At 42.4% G+C, this 16,097-nt stretch overlaps 4 protein-coding genes and 1 pseudogene across 5 annotated transcripts; 2 read left to right on the top strand and 3 right to left on the bottom strand.

The window, feature by feature from the left end:
* Positions 1-1,821: 1,821 nt before the first annotated feature.
* LOC135649029 (abscisic acid receptor PYL4-like) lies at positions 1,822-2,632 on the bottom strand (the record flags this gene model as incomplete). The annotated part of the gene is made up of 1 exon (XM_065167124.1): positions 1,822-2,632. A coding segment is annotated over one exon (675 nt), but the record flags the coding sequence as incomplete, so codon positions are not given.
* Positions 2,633-4,211: 1,579 nt separating this feature from the next.
* On the top strand, positions 4,212-5,156 carry LOC103998321 (zinc finger A20 and AN1 domain-containing stress-associated protein 1-like). The gene is made up of 2 exons (XM_009419765.3): positions 4,212-4,550; positions 4,642-5,156. Exon 2 carries the CDS (start codon positions 4,666-4,668, stop codon positions 5,089-5,091), a length of 426 nt encoding a protein of 141 aa, XP_009418040.2. The 5' UTR covers positions 4,212-4,550; positions 4,642-4,665; the 3' UTR covers positions 5,092-5,156.
* Positions 5,157-5,283: 127 nt separating this feature from the next.
* Positions 5,284-6,863, bottom strand: LOC135649834 (uncharacterized). Its single transcript, XM_065168704.1, has 2 exons — positions 6,246-6,863; positions 5,284-5,713 (listed from the first exon to the last, which is right to left on the bottom strand). Exons 1-2 carry the CDS (start codon positions 6,714-6,716, stop codon positions 5,399-5,401), a joined length of 786 nt encoding a protein of 261 aa, XP_065024776.1. The 5' UTR covers positions 6,717-6,863; the 3' UTR covers positions 5,284-5,398.
* An 11-nt stretch (positions 6,864-6,874) lies between these two features.
* LOC135649833 (coilin-like) lies at positions 6,875-13,965 on the bottom strand. Of its 2 annotated transcripts, XM_065168703.1 has the most exons (7): positions 13,649-13,965; positions 13,241-13,305; positions 12,152-12,195; positions 11,920-12,067; positions 10,809-11,061; positions 9,761-9,914; positions 6,875-9,653 (listed from the first exon to the last, which is right to left on the bottom strand). In XM_065168703.1, the coding sequence occupies exons 1-7, from the start codon at positions 13,838-13,840 to the stop codon at positions 9,415-9,417; spliced, it is 1,095 nt and encodes a 364-aa protein (XP_065024775.1). In that variant the 5' UTR covers positions 13,841-13,965; the 3' UTR covers positions 6,875-9,414. The 2 variants fall into 2 exon arrangements, with proteins under 2 accessions (XP_065024775.1, XP_065024774.1); XM_065168702.1 differs by having other exon boundaries at positions 11,920-12,195; positions 13,649-13,964.
* On the top strand, positions 7,175-8,934 carry LOC103998320 (cytochrome P450 71A9-like; annotated as a pseudogene).
* Positions 13,966-16,097: the final 2,132 nt, after the last annotated feature.

Raw genomic sequence — 16,097 nt, 5'->3', positions numbered from 1 at the left:
TAATAATAATAATAATAAATAAATAAATAAATAAATAAATATAAGATAATATTACTTATAGTAGTTTTCAATAATTATATAATGTTTTCAGCACATTAATAAAAATACTGTAATTATCCAGAATTAATAAAAAAATGATGAAAAATAAAAGAGAAAACTACCATTGGGATTAGCGAGGGATATTTTGGATATTATTTGAAATAGAGACACCATTTGAACAAAAAAAAAACATGTGAAATTTTTTAAGGAAAAAATAAATAAGATGAATTTTTTTTTGGTGGAAATCACCCGATAATGATTATTCGAACGATTTTAAAGAACATTACCATCAAATTAGTTATTTAGATATATTTTATTATTCAATAATGTTTACAAATATAATATTTTAAATTTATTTTTGTTAATTTCAGATCTCATCCAAGGAGAACATCAAATCCTCAAGAATATGTTTTTAAGGTCTTGGTTTTCCTATCCAACCAAGCAGACCAAATAATAATAGTAGATCATGTGATCAACACGATAATGCTAATCACAACGTCTACCTTTTCGACTTTTCATGTTCTAATAACTTATGACGACTCTATTATAATCTTTCTATTCAATATAATATCAAATCGATATCGTTCAAATGAGCCTTAGCTAAGTGATATTCGAATCTACGATCACATCAAATAATACTAAGTCAGTTTTAATACTATATTACGATCGAATTCAATAAAATTAATTAATTAATTTATTAAATCTGAACCATTGACTCTGGATATTTAATTAGTCTTTATAAATTTATTTTATGCAGACTAATTAATTCATTTTGAACTTTCTAGTGTTTCATTCATGTGACCTATCAACAGTAATAAACCTTATGTTATAAAAAGCCAGCAGGTTTCACTTTAGTACTTTTTCCTGAAATGACATGATTTGTTCTCTCTCTCTAATCTTATTCCTGCAAGCCTATCATCCAACCGGCACAAGGTACTGAGCTACAGCATTTTTGTTCTCGCTCACTGTGTGTGGTCAATTCTCAGAAATGGCTTCGGAAGTGATTCAAGAGAAGGTTGAACCCACAGAATAGATTAGGGCCGATAGGGATCGCCGAACACAAGTTGCAGGCCATGCCAATCCCTCTTTCCGAGTAGTAACAGGAGACGGTGAAGAAGATGGCAAAGGAGGAACAGTCGAAGGACAGTGGCCTGATGCATAAAGACCAGACAAGGAAACACCAACTTGCCTCCTTGTCCGTGACCAAGCTGAGGCTGTCAGCAGCAGGGCTGACAATGCATAGTTCAACGCAGCCACTTCACTTTTTTTTTAGTCTAAAACCTTAGAGAGATTGATTCATGTTCACAAAAACCCTAATTAATGATTTCCATCCTTTCTCGTATAAACGTAGCTCAAAGATGACTTTGTCGAATCATTGATTAGAGATAGACATGATGAAGGTGAGATTGGTTGGTTTCGTCCAAATAGAACACTTGAACCTCTCAAGTTGCATGTAGCAACAAATTAGATCAGTCCAAATAGAACACTTGAACCTCTCAAGTTGCATGTAGTTGCAGTCAAGTGGGAAGGCTACGTGGTATATATATAGCTTGGTTCTGGTCATAAATAATTACTACAATTTTTTTTAGGGAATTATTGTACAATTTTCTTTGAATGTTTCTGATAAAAAAAGAATGCACAAATTATCAATTTTTATTTTTATTTTGTTTTTGGAAGGAATTATGGTTTATTTTTAAACATCAACCAAATAATCTTTTAATTTATTTTGATCAAAAAAGGAAAAAAAAAAAAAAGTACATAAAATGACAAGATTTACAGGGATTTCATTAGACTCCTACAACTTTTTTCCTACATTAAAAAAACAAAAACAAGAAACGAGTAAATAATGACCACAGAGACGAAACACTCCATGGGCTTATGACGTAATTACGGGTTCCCCCCCCTCAGGGCGGTGCCGTTAGAGGGCTTCGGCGGTGCGCGCCAGGGACTGGAGGTTGCACCTGACGATGGTGTCGACGAAGACCCGGGTGTCATCCTTGGTGTTCCCCGGCGGCACGTCCACCACGTACGACTCCACGACCATGGCGTGGCCGACGGGTTCCGGCGCGGGGTGGATGGTGGTGACGGACCGGTAGTTGGCGAGACGGTGCTCGCCGCCGACCACCCGGAAGCTTAGCACGTGGTGCTCATCGTCCAGGATCTCGAGCCGCTCGGTGCTGGTTGTCGCCGGCAGTCCCGACACGACACGCACCTCACGGAGCGTGCCCACCCCGCCGTCGCCGACCACGACGCGGCAGCTCTTCACGAAGCGCTTGTAGGCCTGTGGCTTGTCGAAGCGGCGCACCACCGACCACACCACCGCCACCGGGGCAGCCACCTCCTGCACCACCGCCGAGCAGCACTGCTTCCGCCCCGCCGCGTGCTCGTGGTACTTCGCCACCGCCTCCGGCAGCGCGTGCGCCGTGCACCGCTGCTTGGCGCCACCGCCTCCGGCAGCGCGTGCGCCGTGCACCGCTGCTTGGCGCTTCCGCCTCCGGTGACCCTTTTGGGTTGGGTGGAAGGCTTGGGAGGAGGTAAAAAAGGCATCTTCTTTTTCCCCTCCTCTTCTAGTCTTTGATATAGCAAAGTAAATAAAAGAAATAATAGGAGAGGGTCAGAGCGGGGAAGGAATGAAGAAGAGTCTCCGAAAGATGTTGGCTTGAAGCAGGGGATGAACCAATATATATATATATATATATATATATATATTGGTAAGAAAGGTGTGGGTTTGAAGATTTGGTTTGGGACTTTCAAAAGGGCATTCTATTATTTAATATTTTTCAAAAAATAATTATAAATTTAAAGGACTAGTTATAATAAGGATTTGAGATGAATGAAGGAGAGGATGTACACATATGAAGGACTAACAGTTGGAGTCTAATTAAATAATAAAATAAAATAAAATTATAGTAGGAAAGGTGTGGGTTTGAAGATTTGGGATGGGGCTAAAATAGTATATTTAAAGGGCTAGTAGTGGAATTCCATGTTTGGTTTGTAATGTAATTGGGACAAATGGAATGTATCAATGTGATTTTAGTAGGGACATATGGGGATGATTGGGTGTATTGATTAAAATGTAGATTTGGTGAGTGTTGTGGGATGAGGGCACTCATCATATGTGACTTGTTATTATATTTCATTTCTTGTTTGATTAAAAAAAGGGTTGGTGTCTCTAAATTGACTTGAAAAAGTTGATTAGTTTAAGAATTTGACATGTAGATGATCAGGCATTCTGATTGACCAACAACTGGTGTTCATCTTAAGTTCTTGATTACAATGCTTAATGTTGCTCATCTTAGTCATATGTTTAGGAGCTCTAATTGTAAATCTCATACATAATATAGCTAATTTCGTTAGAACGATTAGGTTTCTTCTTTTCTTATGACTGATATGATAAGCTCTCTGCCTAATCCTCTTAGCAGTTTCATCAATAAATAAAAAGTTTTTATTTTTCAAAAAAAAAAAAAAGGACTCATGTTGGAGTGCTACTAAATTTGAGCAATCACTTGTCATTCCATTTGACCAATTAGAGTATCTCTTTTTGGATCGAGTCTGAGATATATTAGAATATGATATTGGTGGATACATGTCTTGTATTTTTTTAGAAAAATCTATAGATCAACAATTAAACATAAATCAGAAAAATCAATGTAAGATAAAACTCATATCCTTGATTATATAAAAATAATCAAATAAAATTTTAATTTTTTTTAAAAAATAAATTTTCTTTATGTCCTCTACAAATTCTTAAGATACAAAATAATATACTTATCGAAAAATTAGATCCTAATACCCTACAGCTTCTTTTCATAGTTAATCCCTTGTCCTTCGAATAATTTCTATCCTTCAAGTAATTGTACATGGTCTTGGCAGTAATATCCATAGATTAAAATGGAGAAATCTAAAAGAAAATGAATTATTGGATGAAACCAGGAGGAGCAAAATTAAGGTGCTAAGATGGGCACTTTCAAAATGATTGTCACATAAAGACCACCAGAATTCGAATCGGAGAAGATGAGATGGGAACCAAATAAAAGATCGAGTGTTTGTCTACACATTCATTCAGTTTAGTTCTTCTTTTCACTTTTCATTAATCTAATTTTTTTTTCCTTCAATTATTCAAACCAAAGTTTTGTTTTACCTCTTAAAAAGGAGTGTCTGCAGTTTAGCGGTTCGGGTCGACTCGGGGAAGGAGGATAAGGATGACGAGTATCGGGTTTGCAGTGGGAGTTTGGATGGGGAGGTCAAAATCTGGCGGGTCCGGATTTCGGCTACTAAAGAATCCGACCCGATGTAAAGAATATAAAAACAAATTGGAACAAAATCCTCACCCCATTAGGCTTTGGAATCCGAATCCAACTAGGAAAAGTCCGAATCTGATTCGGACTATGTAGTAAATCTTCTGTATATGTTACCTCCCTCGTCGATCATGCAAACGACTTCTCGCTCGTTCTTCTTGCTTCTCCCGACGAGTCTTTGCTGAAGCCACAGCTCAGATCAAAGCCTTCGCCGTAAGATCCTTAGCCTTCTTCTTCCCATGTTCTTGATGTGCATGCATGTTCTTCTCTCGCGTTTCTTATGCCTTGCGTTGCTTCCAAGCAGCAGAGACTTGGGTTTTCTGTCGCCATGGATTCCGGAGAGCACCGCGAGAACCCGCCCCCCTGCGCCAGAGGCTGCGGCTTCGTCGGCAGCCCCGCGACGCGGGGCCTGTGCTCTTGGTGCTACCGAGACATCTGCCTCATGGAGCAGCTCGAGAAGATGCGGCCGCCTTTGGCCGCTGCGGAGTCCGACGCCGTGAGTCGGAAGGTCGCGGCCGCGCAGTCCTCCTCCTACCGGGACGAGGAGCCCCCGAAGGCGGCGGACCGGTGCGGGCGGTGCAAGAAGAAGGTGAGGCTGTGCGCGAGGTTCGAGTGCCGGTGCGGGAGCACGTTCTGCGCGGCGCACCGCCTCCCGGAGACGCACGAGTGCGCGTTCGACTACAAGGCGCACGGCCGCGCGGCGATCGCCAAGGCCAACCCCGTCGTCGTGAAAGACAAGCTGCGGAGGATCTGAAGAAGACGCAAGAATATTAATGGCGTCAATTAGATTAATCGAAGCAATGGATGATGATGATTTGGTACATGGCAGTTCAATTTGTATTGCTTGGTATTGGGAAGGATTGCTGGGCATGGATTAATTTCCACTGGTTAATAAATGTGCTTTTCTTTAGAACCCAAATTGATTCCTGAATTAGTATTAATGAAATTGAAATGGAAAGATTAACTTCCTTCTTATGATTTTTGTTCCAAGGTAGCATAAAAGGTACAATTATTTGCATTATGATAGAATACAACGAGGACCATTATATTACTAGGAATTTTCATTCGGCTTCTTCATACACTGGCTTGAAATTTCTATACGCAATCACTGCATAGAAGGGATCCGTCCTATATAACCCAATCAGTCTCATCATTCCACTAAGAAGTGAAGCATCAGCCTTTGGTGGTACATTCTTGACTATCTCAGGCTGTGTAAATCCATCCACAGATTGGAAGTACTGCACAACCAATTGGACTCGGCTGTAATCACTCCCATCCCTCCATGCACTGATTGCTTTCTCATAAAATAGACGATTGCTGAAGCTTACGATGAACACCCCACCTGGTTTGAGAACCCTAAAAACCTCGACAAATACCTGCAACAAGTGAGTCACATGCAGATGATCACAGTTCTGCTTCATGGGTGTGGATGCTAGTACAGATTAGGAATGAAAGTTCTAATTGGTAGTTTGAAGTTGACTTCAAACCAGCATCGACAAGAAACTGCATAGCTCAATGTTAGAACTCATCCATCATAAATATGATTGTGTTCTTCTCATACATCAGTGTGAAGTGCCATGGAATCATCATGCAGTCTCTCCTGATCTATAAGATTTGTCAGAGATTAAATGGATTAAGATGAATAAATTACTATTCCAAATGTTAGGAGGTGCTGTAACTCCCAACTATTAAGAACTGTGATTCCTACAAAGCTTTTGAAATGGGACTCCAAATATTAGGTTCGGAAGCGAGCTTGTTTTAATTGCAAACCGTATGCGGAAGTGCTATTGTTCGTTCTACTTAGAGACCTAGTTTGACGTCAACTCCGGTGGGGCATTTTGCCGAGCAGCACCCGTGCATGAAACTCTACATTCAAACTCATCATGTACTCGAATCGTCGAACCGTACCTTCTCCGGCCACTGCAGGTACTGAACGCTGACGGCGCACACCACCGCATGGAAACTGCAATCCTCGAACTGGAGCTCCTGGTCACGGTTGAGGTCCTTGACGAAGAAATAGTCAAGCCTGGGGTTCCTGGCCAGCTCCTGGGCGTTGAGCCCATGGCCGACAACTCGCTCGTACGCTACCTCCTGCGGCAGGTGGCTCACCCAGGAGCTCATGAGGTCCAGCACCGCCCACTCCGGCGCCAGGCGCTCCCGGTAGAGCCCCGTCAGAGCGGAGATGAAGGCGGCGTCGACGTGGGTCACGAAGCGGGGGAAGGCGTAGAAGTCCCGGTCGGGGGCGGTGTTGAGCTTGGTCCGGCCCTCGCTGGTGAGGACGAGGCGCTTGATCTTGCCCGCGGCCCTGGAAGGGTCGGAGTGCGAAGAGGACACGGCAGCGATTCTAGGAAGGTGGGGAGGCGGGCGCAAGGTGACCATGGCTTTATCCCCTCATCTGCTCCCCAAGAGTTTGCGGCCTTACGAGAGGCGCCGGTCGGGCCTCTCGAATGCTCTCGACCGAGGGGTTGAATAGTAGTCGAGACGTAACCCCATTGACACCACATATGCCTAAGTAGTGGATAATAAGCTAACACATGTAAGGAACGACTTCTTATCATTGGCTCTGTACGCTGCATGCTTACTTCCTCCCTTACAAGTAGATGGATGATTGAATAGCAGTGGCGACGTAACCCCATTGACCACTAATTACATGTCAAGTAGTAGACAACCAGGTAACAACCAGGTAACACGTGTCAGGAGCTACTTCTTTTTCTTAGCTCTTGCGCTGCGAGCGTACTTCCTCGCGAGCTCTGCCGGCTAGCTTTTGCTTCCTCGTCTTTGAAACTTGGGAATCAGCCCTTCATCTCACACCAGAATTTGCTGCAACAAGGACTAGAATGGTGGCCGTAATCTTATGCCTTCTTCTCTCCCTTCCTCTCCTATTCTTCCTCATAAAGCAAGGAAGGAGGAAGAGATCGAGGCTGCCGCCGGGGCCGTGGAGGCTTCCCGTCGTCGGCAACCTCCACCAGGTCGGGGCAAATCCTCACCTCACCCTCCGCGCGCTTGCCGAGCGCCACGGCCCGCTCATGTTCCTCCAGCTCGCCTCCATCCCCACCGTGGTCATCTCCTCCGCCCACGTCGCCCGGGAGGCCTTCAGGGCCCACGACCTCGCCTTCGCCGGCAGGCCGGCGCTGTACGCGGCGGAAAGGCTGTCCTACGGCCTCCGGGACGTGGCGTTCGCGCCGCACGGGGAGTACTGGCGGCAGGCGCGCAAGGTGTGCATGGTGGAGCTGCTTAGCGCCAAGCGGGTACGATCCTTCCGCGGCGTCAGGGAGCGGGAGGTGGCATCTCTGGTTGCCTCGATCCGGCGGCTCGCTCCCTCTTCGTCGTCGTCCCCTATCGATCTGAGCAAGATGGTGCTGTCGGTAACGAACGCCGTCACGTGACGAGCGGCGTTCGGCGACAGGTTCGAAGCCGCCGGGAGCGGGAGGCTGCATCGGGTGCTGGAGGAGATGCAGAGCGTGCTGGGGGGTTTCTGCGCCGGGGACATCTTCCCGTGGTTGCGGTGGATTCATGGGTTGGACGGGCTTCGGGCAAGGGTGGAGAGGGTGTTCGGGGAGTTGGATGATATCTACAGCCAAGTGATCGAGGAGCACCTCAGAGGAGACTGCACATCGGAGAACTGAGACTTGGTGCAGGTACTGCTTCGGCTGCGAGAGGATCCAACGCAGAGGAACACCTTCGGCCGTATGGATCACATCAAGGGTCTTCTCACGGTACCGTTTCTTTCCTCTCCATTCATGAACGCGATCTCTCTCTCTCTCTCTCTCTCTCTCTCTCACACACACACACACACACACACATCGAGAATGACGGAGAAAACAAAATTTTCGTTTGGTAGGACATATTTACCGCCGGCACCGAAACGTCTGCGGCGACCATCATATGGACGATGACGGAGCTGCTGAGGAACCCGAGAGTGATGGCTCGAGCGCAGAAAGAAGTGCGAGATGCGGTGGGGAAGAAGGGTACGGTGGACGAAACCGACCTCCACGACCTCCCCTTCTTGAAGCGGGTCATCAACGAGTCCCTGAGACTGCACCCCCCGGCTCCGCTTCTGCTGCGTCGCGAGACCACCGAGGCCTGCGCCGTAGGCGGCTACGAGATCCCCGCGGGTACGAGAGTCTTCGTCAATGCCAAGGCCATCGGCACGGATCCCGCCAGCTGGAGCAACCCGCAGGAGTTTCGGCCGGAGAGGTTCTCGAGCGGTGGCGATGTCGGAGACGGCGACGTCAGATGGGGAGAGTGCTTCGGGTTCGTCCCCTGTCGGCCGGAGGAGCTGCCCGGGCATCAACTTCGGGTTGGCGGTGGTGGAGCTGGTCTTGGCCAATCTGTTGTACTGCTTCGATGGGGAGGCGCGGCTGGGAAAGGGAGAGGAGTTGGATGTGGAGGAGGCGTTTGGAATGGCAGTGCATAGGAAAAGGCCTCTCTGTGTGGTGGCCAAATCTTATGATTATGGTAATTGGTAAGGCCATCTTTTAAATTGCAAAAGGATGTTATGTGGATGGATATGTTTTGCGTACTGTTGTGAGCTTTCTTTTCATTGGTAGAGAGCGGATCCTTATCTTTAATATATGTTTCTTTATGATTTGGGTTATCAAGGATTGAGCATAATGGTCTCAGCCTATCTGTGGATTTATCCCTTTTTTTTATTTTGATGAAAATTTTGTTATATCACAAAAAATCCCATTTATTTGATTTTGATCCCACATCAATTTCATTCTTCTAGATAGATCAAATTTAGGCTACTGCACATAAATCCTCGATTATGCGATATTCAATTATAATTACAGTTAATACGAGAGAACAAATCGGTACTTAACGTAAATTAAACAGAAGTTACTACAGTAACTTATCAAAACAAACAGTTCAAAAATGAGAAGAAAACAGACATCACATTTCAACATTATCTCTCATGCAGAAAATATGATATTTTTAAACAAAAGGAGCCCAGATTTAGCTTAAACTACTCGCGTAATCCCTAACAAATTCCAGAACTCAGATTCCTAACGTATTGACATACTACTAAAACATATACATAAATGAAATTGATCTGGGCAACAAAGATCATAAAATACTAAGATTTGGAAGATTTGAGATTAGTAACATACTTGGCAGGAGCCTGATTGCCCCATTTTCCTCCAAAAGATCCATCAGCAGTCGCTACTGCACCTCTCCCACTCACTGCCCATGGCCAGGGAGTTGCACTAATCTTATTTGCTATCCAGCAATCCCATCTATTCTCTTGAAGCTGAGTCTTCATTCTCTCACCCAAACCCGGCTGCATTTGCCCCCAGTCAGAATTTGGCATGGGCTCTACAAGACAAGAAATTTTGTATTTGTCACAACGCCAACTCAGCTACATTCTAAAACTGAATCGGATGCCAAAATGATATTTCATACTGAAGACAGTTTGTTGATACCTGTGACATGAGTACTCGACTCCTTAGCACTTGCGACTGATACTGCTACTTCCCAGTTGCTTACCAATGTTGCTATCTTACTTCCATCACCTTGCATGTCACTTGTAGAAATTGTTTTCAGCAAACTGACATCCACAAGCAAAGGGTATTCACTCTGTTGTTGAAGAAAAATCATGTAAGCAAATTAAGTCTAAAACCATACAACAACAACAACAACAAAGCTATAAATTCGAACTATTTGGGGTTGACTATATGGATCTTTTATCGTTATTGAGATACATTAAGATATACAAAAAAAATCATATGTTTAATCTAATTTATTGTTCCTAAATATTTATTTATAATTTTTATTAAAAAATTTTTAGATCTCCATCTACATCTCCTTGTGCTACTCCTCCACATAGTACCACTAACATTGGGGGATAGAGAAAGACCTAAAAAATTATAAATAAAGATTTAAATATTCTAAACTTAACTAAGCTATAAAACCAAACATAGTGACCAAGGGAAACAAGTGCAAGCTAAAACAGACTAACATGGGTGCCCTGCTCAAGAAATTAGATCTATCATTGTTAGAACACACAAAGGCAACTTCACCACCTGGTAGCCCAAAGGCTAGCCACCAAGAAACTCTTCATACTTTTCAGATATATATAATATTACAGAGGTAAGTCCAGATAAAAAAATGCTCCAAAACTATGACAAATATCTGTCAAGAAATCTCTTCTGGCTGAATTATCTTCCAATTTACTCCATTAAATTTATAGTTTTTGCAATATATCAGACTCCAAGCAGCTACTTAAGGAGGGAAAGAGCAACAAATATAACAGATAGGAGAAAATAAAGTAATCTACACAATGTTTGCTTCTGGTCATTTGACTGCAGAATTGAAAATCATGCCAAGGATTTCTTTTAACACCAAAATAATGGAAATTATAAACTTTTAAGCCTAAAACGTTAATTTATACATTATCTATGATCAAAAGTTTACAAGATAACTATCTCATAAAAATTATAAAAGCTTAAGAGCAATGTAAGTATAACAAACCCGTTCTGCCTTGCAATTAGCATGAGATTCAGGCTGATTTCTACAATAGTTTGAATGCGCCTGATGAAGCCTGTTTGAAATGAGTGAATCACATCTGCCATCTCCATCAGATGTCCCATCTTTCCTATTTAAAATTCTCCTTAAGCTGCTTCTCTTCTGAACAAAGTGTTCATTCTTTTCGAATAGGACATTCTCATCTGGCTCAGCAGTTATGATAGGCTTTTCAGTGTTGCTTCGATTTAATTTCTTCCTCCTTCATCAAAGAATAAGAAGCGACTTAATTAAAAGAAATATTTACAACAAGACAAGAGTATATTTCTCCTAGTGGAGCAATTTATCAGTTCTCATACTAGGAAAAAGATCAAGTTGCCCCTGGTCCTTCTCCTAGTACTTAGAGGTTCCTCCACTATGGTCAATTATATAAATCTTCCCCTGCAACTATCATGTAAGATAAAATGAAATGAATCAAGAACTAAGTAGGACGATAAAATTTGTTATATATATATATATATATATATATATATATATGAGTAAGTGTGTGTGTACATGTACATATACATGTATCTGTATACATGTATACACATACATATGTATATATATATATATATATGACCTTAATGCCTAATGCATGTCCAAGAGTTTGTTAAGATCCCGATTTTCAAGTAATTAAAGTCTTAGGTTGTTCAATCAGATTGCTATGATATTTCTTTCAGGAAATTCTTTCAGAAATGCCTGTGAATTATCCATCCATCAAAAACAGCATCTCTGCCAGTACTGAAACAAGTTAATCAAACTAAGAAAAATAATGTGCCATCTAGTTTACATGTTAAAAATGTTTATGGATTACATGTAGAACAAGAATCCTGGAACTAACACCAGGATTACAATATTTTATTCCTTCAGCATGTAGGCAATTAGACAGAAACATTTGGAGAAACTTATGTTACAATGTTCAGTGTACTGTTGAATAAGATTAACAATATATGAAGTTAAAGTTAGAAGGTCAACTGAGCAAAAATAAGATGCAATGCAGATACAAACTCATAGACAACTATGGAAAACAGAGAATCATAACTCTAAAAGATAAAAGATAAAGGCATAAAAAAATTACTTCAACATCTGAGTCTTGTTCATATGCTCCTTTTTTTTCAAATTTGTCTCTTCACTCAAAATTGCATGGATGTTTGTTGTGTTCTGTTGAAAATCACAGCTACCCCCTCTTTTTTTTCTTTTCTTAGTCCATGAGTTCACGGGGAGATCTGGATGAACGAGAAGGTTATTATCAATATGCATGCTTTCTTCCACAACATTCTCAGAATCTTGCATGCAATATGCACTGTTACATGTCCCAAGAAGCTGCCTCTGTTTAACAGCCTTCTTGCTCACCCTAGAATAAAAGAAGCACAGTGTCATTATGGGAGGCCATGATGCCATGGAAACTAACTATGACAAATACATGAAAAAAATGCATTTCCAAGAATACAGGATAACAATGTATAAATTCCTTCTCCTCACTTATGTCATTGTGCCTTCATTGGGTATCAATTTACTAGATATCATGAGAAGAAACCAACAACATATAATGTATAAAGTCAAATCCCTTGTTAGAAAAAAAATATGAAAAAAAAAGAGAAAGTAAGAGTAAAAGCGCTAAGGTTGCCAAACAGAGGAACTCTAAAGACAAGATGACGAGCGACAATTGATGATAAATATACACCGATGCTACTAACTGATGAGTTCATTAGAAAACAAATTAGAACAGTCTCATGATTGCTTTACCATATTGTACATAGGCATTTTAAGGGAAGTAATTCACTACTGAAGCAGCACATTTCTGAGCAGGGAAAAAAGAACACCACTCCAAAAGAATTAACGTATATAGTTAAAACGACATAATTAAACTGTAACCAAAGCCTGTGTGTCATTGAAATTGGAAACTAAAACATACATCAAGGATTCAACCTTTTCTCATGAGCCAGCTTATAAATGGTTTATACAAGAGAAGATGTAAGAGTAACATAATGATCTGTCAGGATTGAAACCATCAGGAGTTCTACTGATTCAAAGCAAGTGAAAGAAAAAGTTGCACCAAAGGAATTGGTTAAACTAGAATGTACAAAATGATCATTTAATAACTGTAAATAATTCAGCTTAACCAAGATTGGATCTCAGGCTAAATTATTGAATATGCTCTAGCAAGCTACAGAAATAACATAGTTGATAGCTTCACCTTCAACAGCTGATTTTGTGAGGAATGAAGACCAATACTAGAATCCTCTGAAGTCAGATTTAATATAGTCTACACATCATGAGGGACCAATATGCAGAAATAGATGAGAATACTACCCTCGACCTATAGTTTCGTCCTTGCGATACTTGTGCCAGTGAATCTCATAATTCCTGAAAAGTGAAATAGTCAAAACAATGCATACCTGATGATATCCTTGTCCCTGAAGATACTGGTTGATTCAAATGGAGGTAAGACAAATTCATCCATCTGTAGTAGGAGAAAAAATAGATTAAGAAAATATACATATACTGTGGATACCTACCCAAATTGAAACTCGATTACTGCTTCGTCCATTTGAAACACAATTATAATGATGGCCATAATAATAATCAGAAGCATCGACGACGAAGTTCATAGAATTAGAAACACATCAAGAAACAAAAAGATACACAAAAGTCAGAAAAGATTAGACAATAGATCAAAAGGAAGAGAGAAGAAGGAATGCACCAAGAAAATTTCGCCATTATGAGCCGATATTAAGGATTTAAAGCTCAAGATCATTACAATGTTTCTTGATGGGGAGGAGGGAGATGCGCGAGGGAAGGCGTACGTAGAGGCGGATGCCGCGCGGGCAGGAGCGGTTGAGGGCAAAGGTGCGGGCGAGGTGGGCGGCGAGGTCAGCGACGGTGGGCAGGTGGGGGCCGAGGAGGATCCAGCAGCGGCGGAGGCCGTCCTTCCGCTGGGACTTGGTGAGCAGGCGGCGGTCCTCGAACTCCACGCGAACCCTCATCGGCTCCGCCATGAGGGAGGCCAAAGCGCTGGAGTTGCTCGCGGTATTTCCTTCACCTCCTCGGGAAGGGCGAGAAGCGCACCTGTCCGAGTTCACGTCTTTTTCCTATCCCGGAACGTGAGACCGACGGCGTCAGCGTCGGTTTGACGTCCGTTTGTTTTCATGCGCGATCGAGGCCAGACGAAATGACGGGGGTTGAGCCAAAAGACACGAATTGGCTGAATCACCTTGGAAACTTCCATCGGGTGATGTGGTATCTCGTGGAACTCGAACTTCCCTGATTGTTTGGTGAGCATCCGGTTGAAGCACCCCGGAAGCTTTCACTGGGCGATGTGGAATCTCGCAAAACCCCAATCAATGGTAAGCTGGTAAGTTTTCTGGGTCCCATGTCACGATCGATTGCGACTAAGATAGGCAAGGGTTCGCTCGTACGCACTTGCGAAGAAAATGAATGGTATCGGATCGGATCAAAATAATCCAGATGGAAACTGATTACGTGCTCAACACCTCATGAAGAGGCTTCTTGATTCTTTTCCAAATATTATTTCAAGAATACAATGTCTTAACCCTATCCATATACATAATACACAGTATATAGGGTTTGGTTTTTGTTAGGAAAAAATATCATTGATATCTTGATCAATCCGATGTGCTCTAGACTCATATATGCAAGATTATCCAAAGTGTCTTCGAGGTGAAAATATCATGCTCCCAATGTGTCATCCTGTATGAAGACTGAGATCGAAAGAGGTTTCTCGATCCGATACTTTCGATATTTAAGTCAGTAATACGAGGTATATGCATATGGACACGAGTAATTAAGAGAAGTTCTCTTCTTTTTTTTTCTTTGTGTTAAAGATAAGCTTCTATACTTATTCGTAAAGAACATAAAAAAAACTTATTATTTTTCTTCTCATAAATGATGAGAAGAAAGTTTCGTCTTATCCTCCCTCATTGGGCATCATTGCCAAAGCAATTGAAGGAATTATCGATGAAGGACACGAACCTCACAGGTACCTCAGCGTCGAACACGCACCTCCCATCGAAAAGATCGCATGTCACCAACTCTATACTACTCTCGAAGACCCTCTGTCCCTTCTCCAGACTTCCACCCTTCCCTTTCTTGGCCTCAACAGAGTGGTTTGCTAAAACGGGTGCAAGATCGGAAGTGTTCTCTGGGCTACCATTTCTCCATATGCTAAGGGAGGTGTTCACGTGTAGTGGAGCGAGGAAGGGAAGGCTGCCAGCATTAGTGTGGTTGACATGAACCAATCATAGGTCGGCTATGGTGATGACTTAGGGGTTGAACACGAAGGTGGTGGGCTAAGGGTTGCGGCCAAGGAAGATGACGAAAGCGAAGAAGACAAGGAGAGAGAAGATTGTGGTGTAGAATGCCAGGAAGACGAACAAGAGGAGTTGGACCATGGGCTTGAAGAAGTTCGTGAAGACATACTTAAAGATGGAGGAGGCCATTAGAGGAAGAGAGGGAGAAGGTTGTAGTGGGCAGTTAGCACTTCAGTTGCACCCCTATTTGCAAAAGGAAGAAAGCCTTATGTTCTCAATCTCGATCTGGTCGGGTATGACTCGAAGTCCCTATTCAAATATTTCTTTATGGAAGCTCTCAATCCAAAGTGTTGGGAAGACTATCTCAAGCAATAGAAAAATCTCGGTGCCGAATGCCAGGTTGAATGACAATTCTCCCGTGTCAGTCTTAGGTGTTGTCCGAGAGGCCCACAAGATGCTTGATAGCTCATCCACCCATATGTCATTCACTTTAACAACCCTCTTCTTCAATCCTTCAAAGATGGCTCGATTGGTGACCTCGGTGAGATCGTTGATTTGAAGATAAGCTATCGAGTTAAACCTCAACTGAATCTTGTAGAACTGGCAAAACTCTTTGAATTTCACATTATTAAATTGAGTCTCGTTACCGGTGATAAGGGCTCTTGAGATTCCAAAGCATGTAATGGTATTTTATTATATGAAACCCTCGACTTATTTCTTGGTGATTGAGGCTAGTGGCTTGTCTCCACCCACTTCGTGAAGTAGTTTACTCCTACGATGAGGAACCTTTTCCGATCATAAGTTGATGGAAAGGGTCCTACGATGTTCATTCCCTATTAGGCAAAGGGTCATGTACAATTAATCGGGCTCAAAGGGATCATTAGTTGGTGTAGTACCCGAGCAAACTTTTAGCATTGGTGACACCTCTAAATATAGGTGATTGTGTCCTTGCACAATGTTGGCCAGTACAACCTCTATCAAAGCA

This window comes from Musa acuminata, chromosome BXJ3-9, assembly GCF_036884655.1.
Source record: "Musa acuminata AAA Group cultivar baxijiao chromosome BXJ3-9, Cavendish_Baxijiao_AAA, whole genome shotgun sequence".
NCBI lineage: Eukaryota > Viridiplantae > Streptophyta > Magnoliopsida > Zingiberales > Musaceae > Musa > Musa acuminata.
The sequence above is the reverse complement of the archived record's forward strand: the minus strand, read 5'-3'. Positions and strand labels throughout refer to the sequence as shown.

Excerpts from the sequence above, each read along its gene's own strand:
- LOC103998321 (XM_009419765.3), top strand. The coding sequence starts at position 4,666 with ATGGATTCCGGAGAGCACCGCGAGAACCCGCCCCCCTGCGCCAGAGGC.
- LOC135649834 (XM_065168704.1), bottom strand. The coding sequence starts at position 6,716 with ATGGTCACCTTGCGCCCGCCTCCCCACCTTCCTAGAATCGCTGCCGTG. Across the intron at positions 5,714-6,245 it reads ACCTGCAGTGGCCGGAGAAG|GTATTTGTCGAGGTTTTTAG; the intron begins GTACGGTTCGAC and ends CACTTGTTGCAG.
- LOC135649833 (XM_065168702.1), bottom strand. The coding sequence starts at position 13,840 with ATGGCGGAGCCGATGAGGGTTCGCGTGGAGTTCGAGGACCGCCGCCTG. Across the intron at positions 13,306-13,648 it reads CGCGCGGCATCCGCCTCTAC|ATGGATGAATTTGTCTTACC; the intron begins GTACGCCTTCCC and ends CTCCTACTACAG. Across the intron at positions 11,062-11,919 it reads AACAAGACTCAGATGTTGAA|GAGGAAGAAATTAAATCGAA; the intron begins GTAATTTTTTTA and ends TCTTTGATGAAG.